This window comes from Diadema antillarum, unplaced genomic scaffold (genome assembly GCF_040938485.1).
Source record: "Diadema antillarum isolate AM-2024a unplaced genomic scaffold, OU_Dant_1.0 seq00000220_RagTag, whole genome shotgun sequence".
Lineage (NCBI taxonomy): Eukaryota > Metazoa > Echinodermata > Echinoidea > Diadematoida > Diadematidae > Diadema > Diadema antillarum.
Genome location: NW_027271274.1, coordinates 651,944 through 675,032, shown reverse-complemented (window position 1 = coordinate 675,032; position 23,089 = coordinate 651,944). Strand labels below are relative to the sequence as shown.

At 39.0% G+C, this 23,089-nt stretch overlaps 1 protein-coding gene across 1 annotated transcript in view; it reads right to left on the bottom strand.

Annotated features, from left to right (window-relative positions):
• Window positions 1–23,089, bottom strand: part of LOC139729149 (target of rapamycin complex 2 subunit MAPKAP1-like) — a 73,361-nt gene that overhangs the window by 8,246 nt on the left and 42,026 nt on the right. The window contains exons 5-9 of the mRNA XM_071640078.1: window positions 16,386–16,558; window positions 10,005–10,190; window positions 6,063–6,172; window positions 4,111–4,218; window positions 1,433–1,573 (exon numbers count right to left, since the gene is read on the bottom strand). Coding sequence (XP_071496179.1) covers window positions 1,433–1,573; window positions 4,111–4,218; window positions 6,063–6,172; window positions 10,005–10,190; window positions 16,386–16,558 — 718 coding nt within the window. The remainder of the gene's footprint in view (window positions 1–1,432; window positions 1,574–4,110; window positions 4,219–6,062; window positions 6,173–10,004; window positions 10,191–16,385; window positions 16,559–23,089) is intronic.

The following is a 23,089-nucleotide window of genomic DNA, read 5'->3' as shown; positions in this document are numbered from 1 at the left end:
GGCAGTTGTCATGGTAATGACAAGAATCCAGCTTCCTGACTGGCTGTTGCTATGAGGGGTTGCCATTCCAGCAAGAGTTGCTATCCTTACACCTTTTATGAAATGGGGCCTTAGAGTCACCTCCTTGGTGAGAGCACGAGCCATTTTTGGGTCTTTCAAGTCAGTTCTTCAATGGACTAAATAATGCCACAAGGTGTTACTCTCAATCTCTCTCTATTCAAAATCAAATTTAAATCTTGGGTCACATTGGGTGATTTCAAGTTCAGTGCTCGTACTAGTGCCAGTGCTATCTCAGCACTAGCACTGGCGATAAAACCGAACTTAAAATCAGTCAGTGCTGGGAGGTTGACCGCAAAATTATGACGCATTTGCAGTTGCTGGTGCTGAGCTCGGTGTTGAATCTCGTCTGCTGAACCGAGCTCCGCCGTTTGTGTTTATAGCAATTTACACGTTCCTTTCCAGTTGGTTAACACTAGCCTCGAGGGATTATCATTTTCGTCATTTCAAGTTTGGTGCTGGTGTTAGCATTGCCGTATGAGATTCACATTCACTTCCATAATAGATGCACGTAAAAGTCTATGCTAATGCAATGTTCATCCACATAACGTACACAAACATTGTAGATATGGCTACTAAATCTGAGTCTGAGTGCAAAATTAAGACCATTGTATTTTGGAGAAGGGATGACATTTGTGGCATTTTAATCAGTCTTCCTCATTATGTGTCTAAATCTAAGCAGTCATGGCTACATCTGTAGATATTTGTCTGCAATCACATGCAATCACTTTTTTCGTTGCAGACATTGCGGTGCTGTGATCCCAACCCCCTAGTGCTGGTGATTGATAATTGCGATCGGTATCGTTGCATTAATCTGACCGTCGGTGTTGGAGCTCGATCTAAGGCCGTTGTTTGAAAGATAGCACTAGCACTAGCACCATCACCGAACTTGAAATCGCCCATTGTCCAGACACCAATGGAGCTTCCTGCTATTAATATGCAGCCTTACAGCAGCGTCGACTTAAAGGGATCGTATAGTTTTAGTTGAGACTTAACTTCAGGTTTTTATCCTTTTTGTTTTTTTTGTGAGATAGTTAGAAACCTCTTATGAAATATGAAAGAGCATGTAATTCCATGAGGATTTCAATGTTTATTTGATGAAAATTGATTTAGAAATGGCTGAGATATCAAAAACAGAGTGATCCCAATAAAGTGTGGGACCCACATTTTATTACGATCGTTTTGTTTTACTTTGTTTTTGGATGTTTCAGCTATTCCAAATCTGATTTTCATCAAATAAACTTTGAATTCCTCTTAAAATGGTATGCTCTGTAATTATTCATAAGTGTTTTCTTGGTATCTTGCGAAAAAGTTAAAGCCCAATTTTCATCTCCACCAATACCATACATCCCTTTAAACTATGAAAAAGACCTACCTAGCTGAATCTCTGTCGCTGGGCGGAGCCTGTGCAGCATGTTGACCCTGTAGGACCGGTACTCTGTGCTCAGGACCAGTTGGGGCTCTCTGTCACCGGAGTACGGCCGCATTCTCTCCGTCTTCACATAGTCCCGCTTACCTGGAAGGAGGAAAAAGCAAGAAGTGTTGGTGGAGGATCAACACCTTACATCGTGGGAGCTTAGCATACCAATCAATCTTTAGAATAAAGAGTATATCTAAAACAACTAATAAGAAAAAAAAATGGTGGATGAACACCTTACATTATGGGGACTTAGCATGCCAATCGCTCTTTTGAATAAAAAGTAAATCTCACATAACCAAAAAGAAAAAACCCAAAACCCACAGAAATATCAGTTATCAAAACCAAAGATTATCCTACGTATGCATGATATCTATAGGCTTTGAACAACAGGCACTTTAAGGTGCTCAAGTTATTAGAATGAATACTTTTCAGAAGACTATAATTCCAGAAGGCTTTTTCCCACTCAAAACTACTCTTTTATATGATACAATATTTTGACAACAAAGAGATATGAATATGGACCTAAATGTGAAAACAAATGTGTGCCATAATCAGTGGCGGATCCAGAGGGGGGCGCACCGGGCGCGCTCCCCCTCTTTATCTTTTTTTTTAAACAAAAGAAATAAAAAGCAAAAATTGGGGGGGGGGCGCCTGCACCACCCTTTAATGTTGTAAAGGCGCCTCCCCTTTATGGAATTCCTGGATCTGCCCCTGCCATAATGATTGTTCGTTGATCACAGCAATTCACATATACACTTCCTTTAGATGTACAAAACAGAACAGAATATCATATCACCATATGATATAATAGAGTATATACAAGACTGAGAAAATCTGCTTTTGTGAGACAACTTTACAAGCAGTTGCATTCGAGATCAGCAGCCAAAGTGACAGAATAAAGGGGCTTTGTCACTTTTCTATGAGAAAAATTTGTGATTTCCCACATTAAGAAAAAAAAGATATACACTTCACTTCTGCTACTACAGGAAATAATTTCTGCCAGCTGTAAATGTCGCAAATATCAGTCAACCAGCCAAATTCGCAGAAATGGAAACCGGTTGTGGGCGTTGGAGGAGGTTTGAGTCCCAAACGGGCAGTAATGTCCTTTGGCAAGGCATTCTATCCTCATTGCCAATTCTTTTGAAGGAGACTTAAAGGACAAATTTACCTTCATATTTGTGTGGATTACATAAATGCAGCATTTCTATTGTAGAACACATCAGTAAAAGTTTGAAGAAAATCAGACAATTCTTGTAGTTTCAATGCTGCCATTGCTGGATGAGAAGACTGCTACAGTTTGTGGTTCACATGATTATGTGGTACGATATAAACAAAATATGAAGAAAATTCAACAAATTTTCATTTTCCCACATAATAAAAGAGGACTTGACTTGCCTCTTTCAGAAGGAAGAGTTAATGATATTACCCTTACCATACATCAGTATCAAGTCGAGAGAATGTGTACCTTTATAAAAAAGAGGAAATTTTCTGGAATTCTCTTCATATTTTCTTAATATCGTTTTAAGCATGTGACATCACAAACCATAGCAGTCTTCTCATCCTGAGATAATAGCAATGAAACTTCAAAAATTCATAACTCTTGAACAGATTGTCTGATTCTCCTCGAACTTTGACTAATGTGTTCTACAACAAAGCTTAATGCATTCACCCAATCCACATGAATCTGAAGGTAAACTTGTCCTTTAAAGCTGTCAGTCCCATGTGTAGGAATGCTATGACCCGCTGTACATAAAAAGGACTCACTTCACTTCTATCGCAAAGGGCAGTGTGAAATCCCGGAGAAATAGCCAAACACACCCAAAAACTGACAGATACCTGCAAGAATCTTCAGAATTAAAGGAGGCAGATTAACAAGAAGAAGAAGAACACAAGAGACCCCGGGTCTCGTGTTCACCTGAGTATCGCAAGTTCACCTTCCACGCAGTCACTAATCTAAATTACACATAATACTACTGTAGCTTATTGCTAACAATTTGACAAAAGAAGATTTTCAAAGATTCCTCAGTTTGGCAGTTCTGACTGTCCTCCCCCCCCCCCCCCCCCCCCCACACACACACACACTACGGGCACTGGGCTCCAGTCTTGTAACTGTAACTTGTAACTACAGTCATCAATGAACTTAATCATGGTATTCACTCAGCTCTATCACTTCTGGTTCTAGAGAAGAAGATTTTTTAAGATTCCTTATCTTTTTTTATTTTTTTTTATTTTTTTATTTCTTTATTTCTTTACTTATTTTAATTCATTTTTATTTATTTATTTTTATTTTATTTTATTTTATTTTATCATTATTATTATCATTATTATTATTATTTTTTTTTTGGGGGGGGGGGGGGGAGCCTTGGGGGCATGGTGCCCATTTGAACAAACTGAGATCCTATCCCCCTAGGGATGCTACCTGCCAAGTTTGGTGAAAATTGGTCATGGGGTTTTCAAGAAGAAGATGAAAATGTAGAAAGTTTATGCACAACGCACGAGGCATGACAAACGATGGACGACGGACAAACAGCAACTGCAATAGCTCACTTGAGCCTTTGGCTCAGGTGGGCTAACAAGGTAATTCAATATCAAACTTGTGATAAAGCCTGTAACTGCAATGGGGTGGGACTCACTGTGTTCTCGGACCATGATGAAGTTCATGGTGTCCACCTCACACAGCTTGAGGTCCAGGTCCAATGGCACACCAGGGGCAGAGGTCTTCTCCAAGAGGTAGTGGGGTCCTGGGGAGAATAGGGTCATAATAAATGATATGGATGATTACGGGTTACAGTTCACAGTTCTTGTCAAAACTTGTTGTTGTTGTTGTTGTTACAATACTTCTCTTTCTTTTCTCTCTCTTACTTTCTTTCTCTCTCTCTTTCTACCTCCTTCATTGTATCAGTTTCTCACCATATCAAATTTTAGCAAAGAAGTATTTTATTGGGGCGGGGGGGGGGGGGGGTCGGGGGTCAATCCTTTCCACTTACCTTTGTCATCCCAACAATTCTTTTCTGGACAAATACCATATGGTGTCACCATAAACCTCTCCATTTGTTCTTAACAGCATGACAATTGTCATAATTTGTGGCAATAATTGCGAAAAATATTCATGGCACACTGTTAATGATACAATTTTCTCCTGACAATAAAGACGACAACAGTACCTACTTTTAATTTTGTAAACTATTAAGCTTAAGTACATGACATATATGGAAATGATGATTACGATTACACTTCACAAATGGCAATCATGATAGTGATGATAAAGCTACCAAATAATGTAAATAATGCTGGAAATCACCATATCAAACAATTTCTCAGTGAGAAAAAGAATTTTAAGGGTTTCTTTCTTTGCCTGCATAAACACTAAATTTCAAAGTCCCCGGGGGGTGTCTTGGCCTGTGGCACATGTTGGAGCCTGTCAACCTTTGTACAAGTGAAATATCACATCTGAAATATCAGTGATTATTGGGGAAAAAAATAATAATCCTGCATACAAAGCAAAGCATACACCAGAAAATGAAGTAACAATTCTGGATAGATGGATAAAAAGTGGAAATTCAAAACCCATTTTCATGGGTATAAATTTCCATGTGCACAGGAAGAGAAGCTGAATCTTTAATGTGCCCAAGCACTTCGCTTAAAGGTGCATAGTCCCGGTAGTGTAGAGGGCGCTGTTGATGATACTGCCGATCACCGTTAGCACTGATACGAAGATTACCGAAGTTGAGCTGTCATCAAGAGTAAAGTGCGTAGGTGTTGCTAAGTAACGTTGCCTTCGTTGTCTTCTCTGCGCATCGCGCAGTCTGTAGTAATGCCAGGGTGCGTGCATATGTGCTTGTTATTATGACATCACAAAAGAAATTCGCTAAAGCTGTCATCCCCCTCAGCCGAATCATGAGCCAAACAGTGATCCGACCACTGACTACAGTGAATCGGACTTCTCCGTACTCGGGGAAGTGGGCCAAAGCGTAAGCGCTTAAGAGGAGTCGATAGCGTAGGTCTCTATAGGAAACTTGCGCCGTGCGCCTGCGTACGCATTTGACTAAAACACCGGGACCATGCACCTTTAACTTGCCCAACTTTTTCATCAGTATTCATTAATTCATCCAAACTTAACGTAGTTGTAGATTTAATAGCAATCCCACTCAGGTATTACGGCCATGTGCCTCGTTCCAACCGGGAAGCCAAGGTGACACATTATAGTTATTAAAGGGGGATAGGTAATCTCTACAAGTATTCATTGACAATTAGCTTCCAGACATCTTGCACCAACTGGCGAACAAAGTAGTGTATGTACAGTGTATGCTATATATTTTGCGGGGTTTTTATTTTCGCAAATTTCAAAACACGCGAAAAATATGAATTCTGATCCCGAAACGAATGCAATGAACATGTGTACATTTCTCTGTCCATTGCCCGTACTCCATGATCGCGAATTAATCACTCGCTAAATTGTCGGCAAGTCGCTACTCACAAAAAAATAGACTTGCTAAATATATGACCTGCAGGGTACCATACATAAAGGGATAAAGTAAGAAAGAAGTTGTTGAGGTGGTGGCAAGCCAGCCAGACCGAAACCAACCTGCTGTAGGGATGATTCCTTTTCGTTTCCTCAGCGCCTTGGTCAGAATCTGTCTGAGAGTGATTTGGGTGGTGTCCACCGCCAAGCGAGATTCGCCGTCCGATGATTTACTACCGACAAAATCAAGAAACGTCAATCATCAAGAGTTTGTGAATAAGTGAATGCTAAAATACAGAGTATCAGTTCTTGAATGTGTACACAAGACATACTATGAAAGTTAGCATGCTATTAAAGATAAACAGACCCCCAAATGTTGTTTTCATCTGAGATTTGAGTTTGAAAACAACATTGAAAGTTTTCCCTGTGCAAATTTAAAACATCATAAAAACAAGATACACGATGACCTTTCTAATGACTTCATCAAATATCTAAACAGACAAGACATCACAGTTTGCTTTTGAAATCGATCAGTATCTTCCCAACTATGAAACAGAAAAGCATAATATTGCATGTAAAATATAAATCTTCCATTTAAACGAATATACATAAACCCACGGTTCCCAAGAGGACTGATTTTCATTGGAACCTCAAAGACAGTTTAAGCTTGATGACACCTCGCTGTAGTACTCCTCAACACAATCGGAACTACAATGTGTACCTTTACAGATGGCCCTCAAAAAATTCTCATTATAAAATCAGACATCAAGCTATGATAAAAAGCCTGATATGATATAAAGTAGTTTGAAATCCACCATATCTCATAAATATGGGATGGGTTCCACAATGGTAAATGCATATCAAATGCAATGGAAAAAAAAAGAAAAAGAATAGGAAAGCATTGACCACCACAAACATTGTCGTGGGTGAATTTGTAAGAAAAAAAAAAGGAGGGGAGAATTATGAATAGAAGCGTTCATTACACTTAGAATTACATGTATCATACTCCACTACAAACAGTGAATGAATATAGTCTGACTTTGATAAAATTTTAATATCACAATCTGTGAGAGCTCCTCCAGTAATATATTGCCTTCATGGGTGGCAGTGCTTAGGCTCCAGTGTGTTACATTCATAAATTTGAAAGAAAATATTTGCATTCTGAAGAAAACTACCTTTTACATGTACAACTTCAGATAATGAAAAAAAAGTTAGGCAAGAAACTGAAGACAGAGAAATTCACTGATACATGAAATGCCAAGGAAGAGAAATATTGAGAGAGAGAAATCAGACAATGGACTGAGATAATAGGAAAAAAAGAGAAAAGAGAAGAAGATATACGACATCGGCAAGAAATTAAAGATCATGGTGATCATGATGACCAGAAGTAAAACTTTGACACATGAACACTGCAAATAGAAGACTGCGATTTTTGGAGAAAAAGAAAAAGAAAAAACCCTCAACATTCCAACATGGGAAAATGGAGTATATAACACACATATTCCACTTTGATTAATGAAAATACATCTGCTTCCATCTGAAAACAAGAGAGTACCTCAGGTTAAAAAGAGCCATCCTTTTTTCCCCCACATGGGGCGAATAAATTCCTTGTAAAATGTGGACATGAGAAGGAAGAAGAAGATGGAATAGAAGGGGGGGGGGAGTGTGCAACAGGAGAAAACAATTTCCCTTTTGAGTTCCAATCCTAGAGGCAAGGGGAGGAGGGGAGTTAAATATTAATATGCATTGACTTGTGAGTAGTATCACTGGCCCCAAGCGTGCAGGAGGGTCAAAACCATTAGTGATTAATAACAGAGTCTCTTAGTCCCACGCCATACTAATCAATGTCAGTTTCTACCTGGTGGCAAAGTTGATGAGGGAGCCAAGCATGTGTAATGCAATGTTTAAAGCTGCAATGCCGCCATTTCTTTCCTTATTCTTTTTTTGACACAAAAATCGCAGCCCTGCGGGCTTTTTTCTTTATCTTGTCATTGGGAAAGGAACTGAAAGATAGACAAGACTCAAACTTGCTATGAAGCATAGAGACTTTACTAGTTCTTCATTTCACATTTGTTGGGTTTTTCAAAGTTATTTGCTTCAAATATGTATTTTCCTCAAACCAGCTTGACTGCAACAACCCAACAGAGTATCATCAAGGTTTAGCTCGACTCAGTTGAATATTATCATCATGCATTCACATTTCGGGCGTATAACATGCATTTCCAATCACATTTTGAAGATTAATGGAGACATTCCATAGCACTGCCTGACAGATAGTGCTGACAGAGCAACAAGTGTATTCACAACATTCGCTAGATTGCTTGCTTCCACAGCTTAACCTGTTCCATACAGGAACCTGATTACCTGTATATCATTTAAGTCTATGGGGATTTAAGAATTCAGTGTGAAACGGGTTAAGTGACTATTATGCACTCATCTTTATTATCATTATCGTTTTTGCAGCTTTTCATTTGCTCCGCTGGACAGAGAACTAGATTGAATATCATGAAATCATGTAAACCTACAAGGAATGAATAAATGAATATCTTACATTTCTAAAAGGAAGGATAGCACACTAAAAATTGAGGAAGCCTTGCACGACAAAAGAATAATAAACCTGAATATATCAATGCACATACATGTGCTTTACTGGAAGAAAGTTGTATCTCATCTGGGGATCTCTCCATTATCACTTAGATCTACTACATTTGTACTTCTCCTTTTGACGTTTATTTCAAAATACAGAAGAAAAGAAAAAGAATCTCTTACATCATATACTTAAAACATGATGTGCCACTTGTGAATTGGCCTTTTACACTAGAAATCATTCTGGTTTTGGCTCCAAAGCTACATGTAATCTAATTATCTATTGATGAAGTTCTGCTGTGTAATGAGTATCGAGTGCCATTTTATTTAAACAGAAAAAAAGGAAGAAAAATAAAACTTGTGATGACACCAAATAGTTATTTTAGTCTCTGCTGTCATCTCCTTCCTAAATTTACCCGCACATTCCACCATCCTACATTTCCCTCTCTCCCTCCCCTCTCACCCCCTCCTCCCCCATCCCCCCCCCCCCCCCCCCCCCCCTCTTTCCTACCACTCTGTCATGTCATGCCGTTGATGCTGTCCGTAAGTCAGTACCTTTTATGCAGGGCCCTCCAATCTGACGCATGGCGTGGCATATTATTCGGCAATTACCCGACATCCTAATTGCAGTGCGCTTCACTTCCAATTTGGGCGCAACTGACACATTTACAAGCTTTAAGTGCTCTTCTGACACTGTACTCTCTTGTCTTCTTTATCTTTTCCCCCTTTTTTCTTTTTTTGGGGGGTCCCATGCCCCAACCTCTGAGAGTCCCATGCTGTTTCTCTTGCATCCAAACCATCATACAACACCATCCAATGGTCCTGTCCCCTGCCCCCACCCCCACCCCACCCCCCCCCCCAAAAAAAAAAAAACAAATAGAGAAAGAAAGAGAAAGAGAGAGAGAGAGAAAGACAGAAACTGGAGAAATAGAATCAGACAGCTGGAGCGAAACACATTAGATTCTGTCATCCAAGGAAAAATATCTGGATTATACACCTCGCATAATTCCGACTGAACATTTCCACTAAAAGTTGAAATATATTTAGATCTTAACAACTTCATTTTACGGCTCGTTGCTGCTGTGCATTTCATGGGCAAAGGATCAAAACTTTCACGAGGAAGAAAAATTATGCAGATTTCTACCAGTCTCCATATCTCCAACCAAAGATGCCTTTGGGGTTGTTTCAGCCATTGTTCTGCTAAATACTTGACAAACCGAATATGTCACATTAAAGGAACAAATAAGAAGAGAGATACTGCATCTTCATGTTATCTTGATTGCTCAAATTTCAGTCAGAAGGAAATTTGAGTAGAAGCTCACTCTCACCTCCTCAAACATTGTCTGTTTTTCTCCATCCACACGTTAAACACACATCACAGAAACGTTGCAAACATTTTAGGGGGCAAGAATTTCCACACCACTCTTCTGTTTCTATCCCCTTTCTAAAGGAAAGTGATGGGTTGCCATAGTTACGTACATGGTGACGATGATGCTGTCCCCGGCGCCCCCTTTGCCCTCATCCTGCGGAACATCCTTCTCCACCAGCGCCAGGGTGTTGAAGCCAAACTTGGAGATGGCCTCTTTGCTGTCCAGAGCGGGGAAGTCCATGTCCACTTCCCCGTCCTCCTCCGCGATCATCAGGCAATAATTCTCCACGTTCTCTCTATCAACCAAAAAAAAAAAAAAAATCACACACAAGATGAAATGGGGAGAGACTACATCATCTAAACTCCACTCCGGGTTCTCATTTTCCTTCCTTCACAATGAAAATACCTTTTCACATTCTATCATAATATATGAGACAAAGTGAACAGGGCTAATGGTTGAGACAAAGATTTGGTTCCATTCTCACCTCATATCAAATCAGATCAAATCAGTGGGACATACAGAAATATGAGTTTGCATTCACTTAATAGATGATCTACCACACACACACACACAAAGAAAAATGGTAGAGCATTTCATTCCTTCTAGCTATCACAGAGTATGAAAAATCCACACTGTCATGATCTAAGTGTGACTATATTTTTCTTCACCGAGGACTGTGCCTGGAACCCCTGGCAAACTGGAGATTCTGGCAGCGGCAAGCATGCGCAAAATATTTTGTGTGCATAGCACAACACATCACAAGTGTGACGTAAGACGTCCTTGAAGTTGGGCCCTGGAAGCTCCAACAAGGATTATGCTCTCTGGTGCTATCTTAGCTTTATTTATTTTTTTACATGTCATATGACAAAAGTAAAGCTGGACTGGAGAAAGCTAAATTTTAAGAGGGAGAAATTCAAACTCAAGGGGGAGATCCCCAACATCACTCCACAACCCCCCTCCCCCATCTCTCCATCTCTTTCTTTATCTATCTATATCTTTCTATCTATCTATCTATCTATCTATCTATCTATCTATCTATCTAGCTAGCTAGCTAGCTATCTATACCTTTCTATCTATATATCTATCTATCTATCTATCTATCTATCTATCTATCTATCTATCTATCTATCTATCTATCTTTATATCTATATATCTATCTATATATCTATCTATCAATCTATCTATCTATCTATCTCTCATTCAACATCTCCACACCTGCTGTGGATGTCACACTCACTGTCCCGATCCAGCAGAAAGTGGACGGGAGTACTTTGGGGAGTTGCATGTAGAACGTAGACACCCTAGCCGAGAGTGCGTAAAGTCCAACCGATTTGAGATGGCGGGCGGATTAATCAGAGTAGTACTAGTAATCGACTGAAATAGTAGCCGACAGTTGGAGAAGTATATGTGATCTGGTTCTTCTCTTTTTAATACTACTCTTGGCTGTTGCTGAAGATTTTGGGTGTTGTTGTTGTTGTTTTTCTGGCATGTTTTATCTCCGCCATCTCTCACTCCCTTTTGTCTGCTCTATAGAGACTCAAATTTGTTTTACAATTCTATATAAAATGATTATTTACACATATGTGTGTATCTGTTTGTGTGACTGGGTATGATGGATTGGGGTAGGGAGTAATGCGGCTGAAATTTAAACTATAATTCATACAAAAAATCTGTTTTACCTGTTTGTAAAACTTCTTGGTTGGAGCAAAACAAAACTTGAAGAGCACAATACAAGCACAGGTATCATCACAGATCGCCATTTTGAGACTCGACAATGATATGAAACTTCATGGTTAGATTACTTTTGAGCATCACTCCAGTGGTGAAACCTTTCCTAAGATGGGTCTCATCTTGTCAAGATTACTGTTTATCTGCCATTTTTACCTCATTCAACCTATTATTTTTGACATTATGTTCCAACTTACTGTTCCTTTGAATCAAGGGGGTGATTGGAAAGACTAACAAAAAATATATTTAAAAAAAGCATGACAAAAGCTTTATCTGTAAAGTACTGTTCTCAATGACTTGACATTTGATCATGTCTGTTTTAGCTTCAATAAGTGTATTCAACGAGTCCTTTCGCAGAATACTATTCCCTAGACTCGGCCTCAGAGTTCATTGCGCTTTATGCTTTCCATTCTGGGAGGAAATTCGCATCACAATCATTCTATTGCATCACTCCTACTCTCACTGCCCTTTTAAAATGGCTTCCCTGTGTCTCCTTACGTGGAATAAAATTGTCAATATTGCCAAACTCTTTTTATTTTTCACGTCGCAAAAAAAAAAAAGGTAAAAGAGTTGACAGAATTTGTCCTTTCTACAAAAATCTCTAACCTCCAGAGTATGTATATATGGGGAAAAAAATGAAGAAGATATTCTGTTCCAACCTACGATAACAAAATCTTAAAAGCCGTATCTCACACCTGCAGTTCATCAAATCGTAATGTTGCCTCAGAAAGAGAGATACAACAGCAGTAAATTCAGCTCCACAAGAGCTAGTCTCTGAAGAGCGCTGACATACTGTATTTCCCACTCACATTAAATGTTGTACACTGGGACTGAGGAGATGACTTAAGTCACAAACTTGTCAACCAAAACTTTGCGTGCATTCTTGACAGACTACAGTTCCAGCGATGCCCCGATTCGATCCACTCCTTACTAACAGCCGTTTGCAGCACATTTCTACGCAACACAGTTGAACGGTTGATTACATGGCCACACAGTGCTACAACTTGTACACTGCACATACATATATCATACAGACAATAGAACGTCAACCAGCCTTATTGGACAAATCTTAAACTTGTACAGTACTCGGGTGTATCACTATAAAGGAGACCTCTGGATGATTTTCAGACTGTTACATTTGAACAACTATAAATTAGTTACACTGAGTACAAAGTTTCAGAATTTATGATTGGGATGAGGAATATGAATGTTTTCAAAATTTATAACAAATTGCAACATGAACGAGGATGATGACAAGGCAGCCTCACCATAAGAATGCATGAGTTGAGGCTCAAGGGAGCAGAATAGAAGAAGGTATGCATAGATTCTACACACGTGAACTTGTTATGCAAGCGGTATTGTAATGGAATTAAGCTTCTACATTTCTGAAATATGTGAGGCTCCTATGTCATCAACACTGTTCAGTATAATTTGTATAAAAATTTTCAGAGTCATTGGTTTCTTTGCTCAAGGACCACAACAAATTCCACAAATCTATATATGGAACTGTCGATTTATGTACTACATGATGCGAAATTAACAAAATAGTCTGGAATGCCCCTTTAATAGTCCACTGACAATTAAAGAGGAAAGTTTTTGAAGTCTCTAAAACATGATTTCTTGAACAACACTATAGTGCATAGAACATATTGGAACTCAAAATGAAGGACTGCAAGTGAATCTTTTTTAAAATACCAGCGCAAACAAGACTTCTTGTTTTTAAGATAACATTTCAAAATGTTTTAAACATTTCAGTAGCCACTTGTTTCAATCTTGTGGGTGCTATGGATCACATCCACTTCTTCTTCTTTCTGTAATGTATAGCTTATCTGAGTGATTCATCTTCTGTTTTTTGTCTAGAATTTCGACGGTATGCAAAACTTTCTGGAGGTTTCTGCAAGACGTTCCCCTCTCCTTCCCGACAAAATCCATCTTTGACTCATCGTTCAAGGGTAGAACAAATCCGATCTTGTCTTCCCAATTTCACAAACAGAGACGGCGAGTAATATGATTAGTTAGCCTTGAGCCATGGTCGGCCACTGCCAGAGAGGGAAAAAAAGTCTCAGAAAGAAAGCAAATCCTCGCAGCAATGCGCTGAAATCTTTCTGGTCAATTTCATCAAATTTTTAATCTTCTGTCACGGAAATCAATCACAACCTGGAGAGACCCACTACACACAATACCCAGCTGCCGGAGATTCATAGGGCATATCATATTTCAGAATTGCATCCTTTCTCATAAATGGCTAGAGAAAAAGAAGTTAGAATCAGTGAAATCATTCCTACTTGACTCAACACCATTGCTGCTACATCTACATTTTCACATTACACACACACACACACACACCGACACACACGCACATTCACGTAAGATGCTTCAACTGGGGATATGACAGTTTGCTGAAGGTTATCAGGCATGTTTCATTATTTTGTGTCTCATTTTTGTTTTCGATGAATTTACTAATTGAAATTGAAAACCATTAAAAAAATTACTTAGATTAAATTTGTTAAAGGGATTGTACAGTACTGGTTGAGGTGAGGATTCAGGTTTATAACATTCCTAGGTGAGATAATGAGAAATCTCTTATGAAATATGAAAGAGCATGTAATTTTAAGAAGGATTCAACATTTTTTTGATGAAAATTGATTTTCAAATGGCTGAGATATCCAAAAAAGTGATAGTAATAAAAGGCCACAGGCCATAACTTTTATTAGGATCTCTTTGTCTCACCTTGTTTTTGGATATCCCAGCCATTTCAAAACCGATTTTCATCAAATAAACTTTTGATACCCCTTAGAATTGCATGCTCTTTGACATCTCATAGAGTGGTTTCTGAATATCTCGCAAAACGTTAAAAGCTAAATCCTAACCTAAACCAGAACTGTACAGTCCCTTTAAGCTTCAAAATCAGGCTTCATGTAGCATATATGATGCATACACAATAATCAAGGATATGTGTAAAAGTTTTCAAAATTTCCCCTTTTGAATAAAGTGAAAACTACAGGTCCTACAGGTCCTATAATGTAAATATGCAGAACAGGCAGGTGCACCATATACCCCTAAGGTATCCCTAGGGCCTTGAGAGGGCGCTTTTTCATTTGTTTCAAATACTCTGAACAAACAGGTGTATGCCTGGTGTGAAATGTATCCCCAGTTGCTTAGCGTAAAACACTATAATATCCCCGATTGAAGCCATAACAAGAACACACACACAGACACAAACACACACACATTTGTGATAGGTATAGAGAGAGAGATATAGATATACATAGGTTCTGTATGTCCCCTCCCCCCCCCAAAAAAAAAAAAATAATAATGATAATAAATACAATTTGACTTTCTGCAACAATAACCTACATTTATAAAGAGCATTATAAGCACATGCTTTCTATGCGCTGCACAATTCAGATACAAATTACAAACAAAAGACTAACAAATATAACAATCAATATAATAGATACCGTACAATAATTAACAAAAGGGGTACTAAATATTTATCTTAATCAAGGAAGATGGAAAAGGTGGGTTTTAAGACTGGATTTGAAATTTGCAAAATTGGGTGCACGTCGAATGCTTTGTGGGAGATTGTTCCAAAGATTAGGTCCAGCAACTGCAAAAGATCTGCCCCCGTAATGTAAAAGTTAGTGAATCAATTAAAATGCAATTTCAGGGTATGGAACTATAAAGTATTACAAGTCTACATCTTACAAAAAAACCCATTCAATTTGGTTCAGCAGTCACAAAGAATTGGAGATCTTTGAAAAGATTGTAAAATGTCAGAAGTCCTTTCTCTCCAAGTCTTTTAAGGAGACATATTGTCCATTGTGTTCACGGCTTCCAAATACTAAGTTGTTCATTGTGTTCTCTCACAAAAATCGCTTTCAAAAATAGTGATAGCTTGTTTCTGTTTAAATCTTAAGCAAAAGAAATGAAAAAACAAATACATCAGTTTTCCAAACATTAGTAAGGTGTGAAAATGAATGATTAAAGAAAGACATGAGATTATTCACTCATTGAGGACTGGATTGAGGTCTTCCTCCTTTTGGCTTTCTATTTTCCGTTTTATTTTTCTCTTTCTCTCTTTTTTTTTTTTCAAGATGATCATGACAGCAATATTTTACATATTTACACATTTGTATACGCGCATATTCATGTAATGCTTTGTACAAAATTTGAATTCATGTGTTGGTTCCCTCATCAGTTGTGAGCAAAATATTTTCAAATATAAACACTCGTGAAATTGTTGGGAAGTCCTGATTAATGAAAAATTCAACTTGCTAATATATGGCGAGTACAGGAACCGAGCCGGGCCAGCTTTCCTCTTCCATGGTATACACACACTACTGGGATTTTAAAGGAAGACACAATCATAAATTTTATTTTATTTGTAGACCAGGCGTGAAACCAGCTGATCTAATGTTCAGTAAACAGATTTCGAGTATAGTTTAACCCTATAAACCTTGCAATCTGTGAATGCTTCTTGTCCTTACCAAGGTGATGATCACCTAATGTCATCTCCTTCTTTCAATTTCTTTTCTTCCACAGCAGGAAAAAAAAAACAACACAAAAATATGAATGAATCATTTACTGCCAAGGCGGTAATAGTAAAGCGAAACCGCGATAAATTGTAAGATTGTTGCAGATATTCATACGAGAGAGAGGTACGCATGAACGGCTTGAGCGTTTGGCAGGGATGCCCCCAGAGATAATCCCTTAAACACACTCAAAAGGGAATAGTGCTGCTCCGAGCAGATTAACTCACTTGAGTTCGGGTCTCAGTCCCTTGTTAGTGTAATGCCAGCATATGAGACCGATCAGATCCTGCACCCGGGCATTGTTCGTCACGACGACATTCAGGAAACTGTCGCGAATGCTGCCCTCGAACATCGTCAAGAAGATTTCAATCTTCTTCACGGCGCCTGTCACGGCGTGAGCCTGGGCAGAAAAAGGAAGGAAAGAAATAAAACAAGGGTCAATGAAAACAGTGCAAGAACACTTACAAATCAATCAACATAAATGGTTTTTATACTGTGAATGAAAAATAATGAAAAGTGCCATTGTAATTACTAAGTCCTACATTCCAATGCTTCTGTTGAAAGCTTTTGGCATGTATGATACGCTAACAATGTTGTTGCCATTTTGCAGTTACAGTCACATGGTCCACAAGTTTGGAAATATACAGTTAACTCTTTGAAACATATTTTAGACAGCAAATCCAATTTCAGAAGTTTCGCCATGCTGGGCTTTCTTGTCTGCAAAAAACAGTGGGCTCATTTAAAAGATATTCAAACATTTAAACTCTGCTCGCTTAACATAAAACTCACTAAAACCATCCCTGCACGCTTTATTTTTCCCCTCATTATTGCAACAATGCCTTGGATAGATGGGATATATCTTTTCTCCTGTAAAGTGTTTTAATGTCAAACAATATTTCCTCCCAAAGAAACTCAACAAAATGAAAAACAATATTTACCATAAAAAGGAGAAAATATTCTTCAGTCACTAAAAAAAAAAAACAACTTCACCCCAAAAGCATACACACTGCTTTCACAGCACCATAGACATGCCATTTGAAGACAAACACACAGAGAATTTGAGGCATTAGCATGAATTTAGCGAGATTCAGTCAACAAATTTCAAAATATGCGAGTACGACTGCATGAGCATGGTGTGGGGAAATGGAATACAAACATGTGTAATACTATGAGTGAGGGCATTATAAATGCGGCACAGTTAAACAAACATGAACTAGAAACAATGACCCTGTCCCATTGTTATATCCATTTTTCCGACCACCTATGGAAAGTGGTTTCAGAGGCAGTTGCGAGCGGTTCCTGGCATTACGTGAATTTATGCAAGCAGTTCAAGGAACATCTTTCGAAATGTAATTTCATGCACGCAGGAATCTATCTGACGGGTTCAGATGTGTAAAAGTGGTATAAGTGAAGAGTTTTATTACAAAACATGCTAAATCCATGTACGTTGGGTTGATATAGTTAGTACTTAAAGCTGCTAAGAAACAAGGAAAATAATAAATACAGGATATAATCAATCATAACTTCAAGAATATTCCTCGTTATGTTACAAGCAAGGTATCACTGGAAAGGTTTCATTTTGCTCTAACTGATGATGGACTTACTTCAAAAGTGGCACTTAGCCCATTACGTAATGAAGCTCTTCCATTTTTAAATCCATTTTTTTTTAACAGCTCTCAAACTGGCTTGACTTCTGGGCCTGCAGTATAAATGCTATGCCAAGGATGTGATAAAAAAGCAATGCTTGTTGTTACCATATAAGTGATTTTCAAACCTTTATTCTGCAAATGAATCAATGTTGCAGAAAATTTGACCAGGAAATTTACTACCTGGGTACTAACTTTGGGGCCTGAATTCATAGAAGTTTAAGCTTACAGTCTCTGTTGTTCTTAGCTGGCTGTAATATACTTTCTTTAAAGTGTGAATATGTTGCTTGACAAGGGTTTGAGCTATGATGTGCGTGTCACATTATTGCAGTTTTTATCTTAAAATGCTTTTCTTTTCTTTAATGTGTACAGACACCACGAACATCTTGTCAAATTCTGCACATTTCACTTCTGTGATGACACATACAATAAACAATGACACTGGCAAAGAAGAAGGCAAAAAAAAAAAGAAATTCCCCCACCCGAAGTTGTCTACATGGAGCTATCATGCAATCGCTGCTAAAAACATGCGTGTGGCTATCAAAATGTGCGCTGCGAACAATTAATCAAGTGGCAATCAGTATGCGCTGCCGATCCGTTACCTGTAGGGCGCTCGTCAAATGATCTTTTGGGCTTCGTGACACAGCGTCACGCTCTCCCTCCCCTTTTCCTTTCTCCAACTCTCTCTACCAGTGCTTCCCCCTCCAATTCCATCTCCCCTCTCTCCCCCCTCCCCCTCCCTCTTCCCTCCCTCCTCCCCCCCCCCCCCAAACACACACCCACCCATCCTGAACCACTCCACATCGGCCCACTGCCGGCTAATTGAGATTGAGCGGCATGCCGCCACATCCATCGTGACGCGTCTTGGAGGGACACCCGCCGCAACTTGCTGGGGTCTAGACTTCCGTCACTCCTTCGCTGCGGAGGAACTCTCCGCAGTGTCCCATTCGTCACATACTTCCACCAATCTTGTCGTAGTAAACGCTTCATCAGAACATTTTGGCATTTTAGTGTGAACATCCCATGAAGGACAATGTTTAGACCTTCTTCTTGCCCCCCCCCCCCCAAAAAAAAAAATCCAACAACTTTACATACATGTAGATGTAGCTTTATCTATATATGCATAGAGGTACGTATGTTGAATTAAACTCTTTTGTTCAACAAGAAGGCCCAAACTCACCCTGGTAAACCCTTAAATATCCCTCATTGTCACAGCAGATGACACTTGGTACCAGGAGACCACATGCCACACTCCTTTCCTTACAACACATTCATTTCTTGTTGAAAAGTGTATGCAATCTTCCAGAACTCTGTATCTTCTGCGACTGCAACAGGGGGTCATCGAGTCATCCTCGTCTACAAGCATCACATGAAGTATTACGAAACAGGTATATTTCACGCCGGCATAATGTCTACCAGTACAGACTGAATGCTAGAATGTTCTAAACGCAACTGCTCAGCATCTGTTGATCATCTCAGGAAAGGCATGGTTGCTTTGTGTGAGTCCTTTTGGTTCACAAGTACACATTCTTGGGAAAGTTGCATACAATTTGTAGTTGAGGGAATTTTGCAAATACCACTTTCTCATGTACTATCCGGTGTAGACAGAAGTTGTCAAGTGAAAGAATGATATTGACGATGTTCGAAGCAATAATGATTATGATATCATGATATCACATCATGCTATTGTAATGACAATTACAGGATTACCATAATTACAATTACAAAATTATCGTATTGGCTGTCATCAAAAAAACATTACCATAATATCTTTATCAGTGTCATCATCCTTACTACTATCAGCATTATCATCATAATACACCCAAAGACATGAATATATGGCTATTAAAGGACATATGCTTTGGAAGGGATCAATTCTGCTCAATGCCTGAGCACAGCGCCAACAACGGCAGAGAGAACCGAGGGAAAATTCTCTGCAGCCCACTAAGCCAACCTCATCACCAGGAAATCCCGGCACGAGCCGCGGGAGAACACCTCAAGCGTGGAGTGTCGTCGAAAGGCGCCCTGTTCCTCCTAATCCACAAATCATAATACCCAATTTCCTCTCATTAGCCGCCACATTTGCGTATTTGTTACAGGCATCCATGTCTAAACGCAGCGCCACACTACACAAGGGCACGAGCATATCTTCCACATTTAATAGAGTTAATCGTTGGGTGATCCGAGAATCAAGTACATCACACGGAACAAGGCATGAACAACAGTGCTCAACAAGTGTTATCAAATCTTGAGTCTGAATCATCATTCTAAAACTCCATGCTTCAGGGGGAAAAAGGACAGAGCATGAAAAAGTACAAAGGGCTGAGTAAAAATGTCACTGACATCTCCCGTTTGATCCAAGCTAATCCATGATTCACAATCACTAGCTCATTCCACATTGTTGCACTCATGTTTAATATATCTTGCATGTGCATGATGAAAGACTTATGATTATCTCACTGTATCTCACAGATGAGGAGTCGTTGCAATTGTTTTAATTGGAATTTGTACATGGAATTGGAAGTTCCTGTGAGAATACAGGCCAAACATTTGAAATAAAATATTACAGAAGCATATGACATACACTGTCACCTCAAAGTAAAACATGCACTGCCTGTGTGCATTCCTAATCAAGTGATTTATATCACAGTCAAAACTGTCATTCTACAACTAAATTTCCTTTCAGTGATCATCATTCACAGATTCCCTCAAAAACAAAGAAAAAAAAAGACAAACTATTGCAAGAATCAGGTATTTTCACAGGAAGAAAGTTTTTTACACTCATGTTTTGACTGTTTAATCAAAGGAAAATGAAGACATGTTAACCTCAACATGAAAAACACAATCATTTTTCTACATATGATATCTGCTATGTCACAACAAATAAATGCTTAACGTTTGACCATCATTCCACACAATTCTTAACTTAGGCTGAAGAATTAGCCTAACAACTTGCATCAATTTTGACTGATACACACAAATTTCAGTTTTTTCCTCTAAGATTATTGTACCAAAATAACAGAGGAGGAAAAAAGGCAGAGTGAGTTCAAAACAAAACAAACAAAAACATAACAAACAAAAGCAAAGTAAAAGTCATATATACAAAGAAAGGAAAGCACTTTCTGGCATTTTGATCAAAGTATGAGCTCTTTCTCTCAAAAAGCAATATGAATCCCCCCCCCCCCCCCGCCCCCAACAGAAATACTAAGGTACAAGTTGTAAGTGGTACTTGTTTAATAAAGCACACACACACACACACACACAATAAAGGGGGTATATGTTTGGAGTTAAGAGACAGCTCAAAATGTACCAAAAAAGAAAGAAAGAAGAGGAACCCACCCCCCCCCCCCCCCAAAAAAAAAAAAAAAAATGCTGCTCGGGTCAAAATAGAAACACTCTAATCCTGTGGATCCTCTCCTCCCTAGATCCTGTTTTTACTAATCGCCAAACGAAGAAGATCCTGCGGTAGAAATCCCCCCATGTCAACCCATGTCCCTAACACTGGCCCAGGTGCCTGAAGTAGCACAGGCAGGATCCATTTCAGGGATTCCACCCCCCTCCCCCCTCCAACCCATCCCTACCCTAATCATTATGTCATTTCACATACATTGTAATTGTCTTCTTTATTTTACATTCTTTCCTGGGATTTCCTTCAGTAATACAAAAATATTCCATCAACTAATATGCTCACTATGAATATTCTGTACCTTGGTATAGTTTAAACGAATGCATACAAATAAACCTAAAACAAAAGGAAAGGCATCTCATGTAATGGGGGGGGGGGGGCAAAAGTTTTGTGTCTTGACAAATGATATGGTGCAATAAATCCCAAACCCCATCTCACATATTTCAAGTAACATCAAAATGAGACCCAACCTCTTGAGATAAGATCATTTTATTGGCATTTGGTGACTGAAAACATTGAACTTATTGGATTTTCATCCCCAAACCAAGAGGCAAATCATATGAAGCACTTAAACATGCTTCATCTGGTTGATGCAAAGAGCAGTCTACCATGGAATTTGCACAAGGCAGTACCCAGGCTTTTTATTACAAAAGAGAGGTTCAAGCCTTTAATGTTAGTGAAGGAGAGAGTCACAAAGGGGTGGGGGGGGGGGGGTGTAGTCACACTTTATCCTTGTTCAATGCACCATGCTTTTCTTTTTGTCACTATTTCTCTCTCTCTCTCTCTCTCTCTCTCTGCATTCTTTCTGTGTCGCCAATCCTTTGCTCACACAGACAGACAGACAGACAGACAGACACACACACACACACACACAAACACACTTTCTTAATTCCTAGTCATTTTTAGAAGTATAAAATGGTGTCAGTCCAAGGGTTTCCCCTCTGGATTTACCCAAAGGAAAATGGGTCACGACAGGGGAATATGGTCACTTTTAAAAAGCGCAAGGATGAAGCCACTGAGAGCACAAGACAGGCATAATGGTACAAGGAATATACCACGAGGCCCTGTCATGCTTAAGAGTATCTTGTAGTGAGAGCAGAGTCTGCCACGGGGCAACAAGACTAGAAAAGCTTGCACAATATTCAGCAGAGAAAATTTAATTAGCTCATGAAAAGTGTTGGATATGATATCTTAGGTTAGACAAGGCAACAAGGCATTTGGCCGTCAACTCCAATTAAGTAATTTATATCCCTCCCCCCACCAAAAAAAAAAAGAGATAACCTATACCATCCTTCACACAAATTAATTTTCTCTTTCTTGCACACCCGACACTCACACCCAGGTACATTAAATGCATCATTTCAGTGGCAACATCAATTAACTACTGCAGCTCATTTCTCTTGCCCCTGTTTTTAAGAAAACACCCTCTATGAATGACCTTTTGTTGTCAAGCTAAAGGAGTACTAACTGAATTTTAAGGCTCTGCTGACATTTCAATGTAGGGTGAAGAAACTAACTTTAAGAAGGTAACTTTATTCAAAGTTGGACGAGCAAGCCTGGTATCATTACCGTCCAGGCAGAGCAGACACGCTTCTCTTTCCATTTTAAAGGACAAGTCCACCTTCATATACATAAGGATTGAGAGAATGCAACAATATTAGTAGAACACATCAGTGAAAATCGGACAATCCGTTCAAAAGTTACGAATATTCTAAAAATCTGCGCAGTCACTGCTGGTAGAGAAGACTACTACAGTGTATGATGTCACATGTGTACAACTATATAAGGAAAATAAAAAGAGAATTTCACAAAACTTTACTTTTTGAATAAAGTGAACATTTCTTCGACTTGCTATTGACGTATGTTAAGGGTAATATTA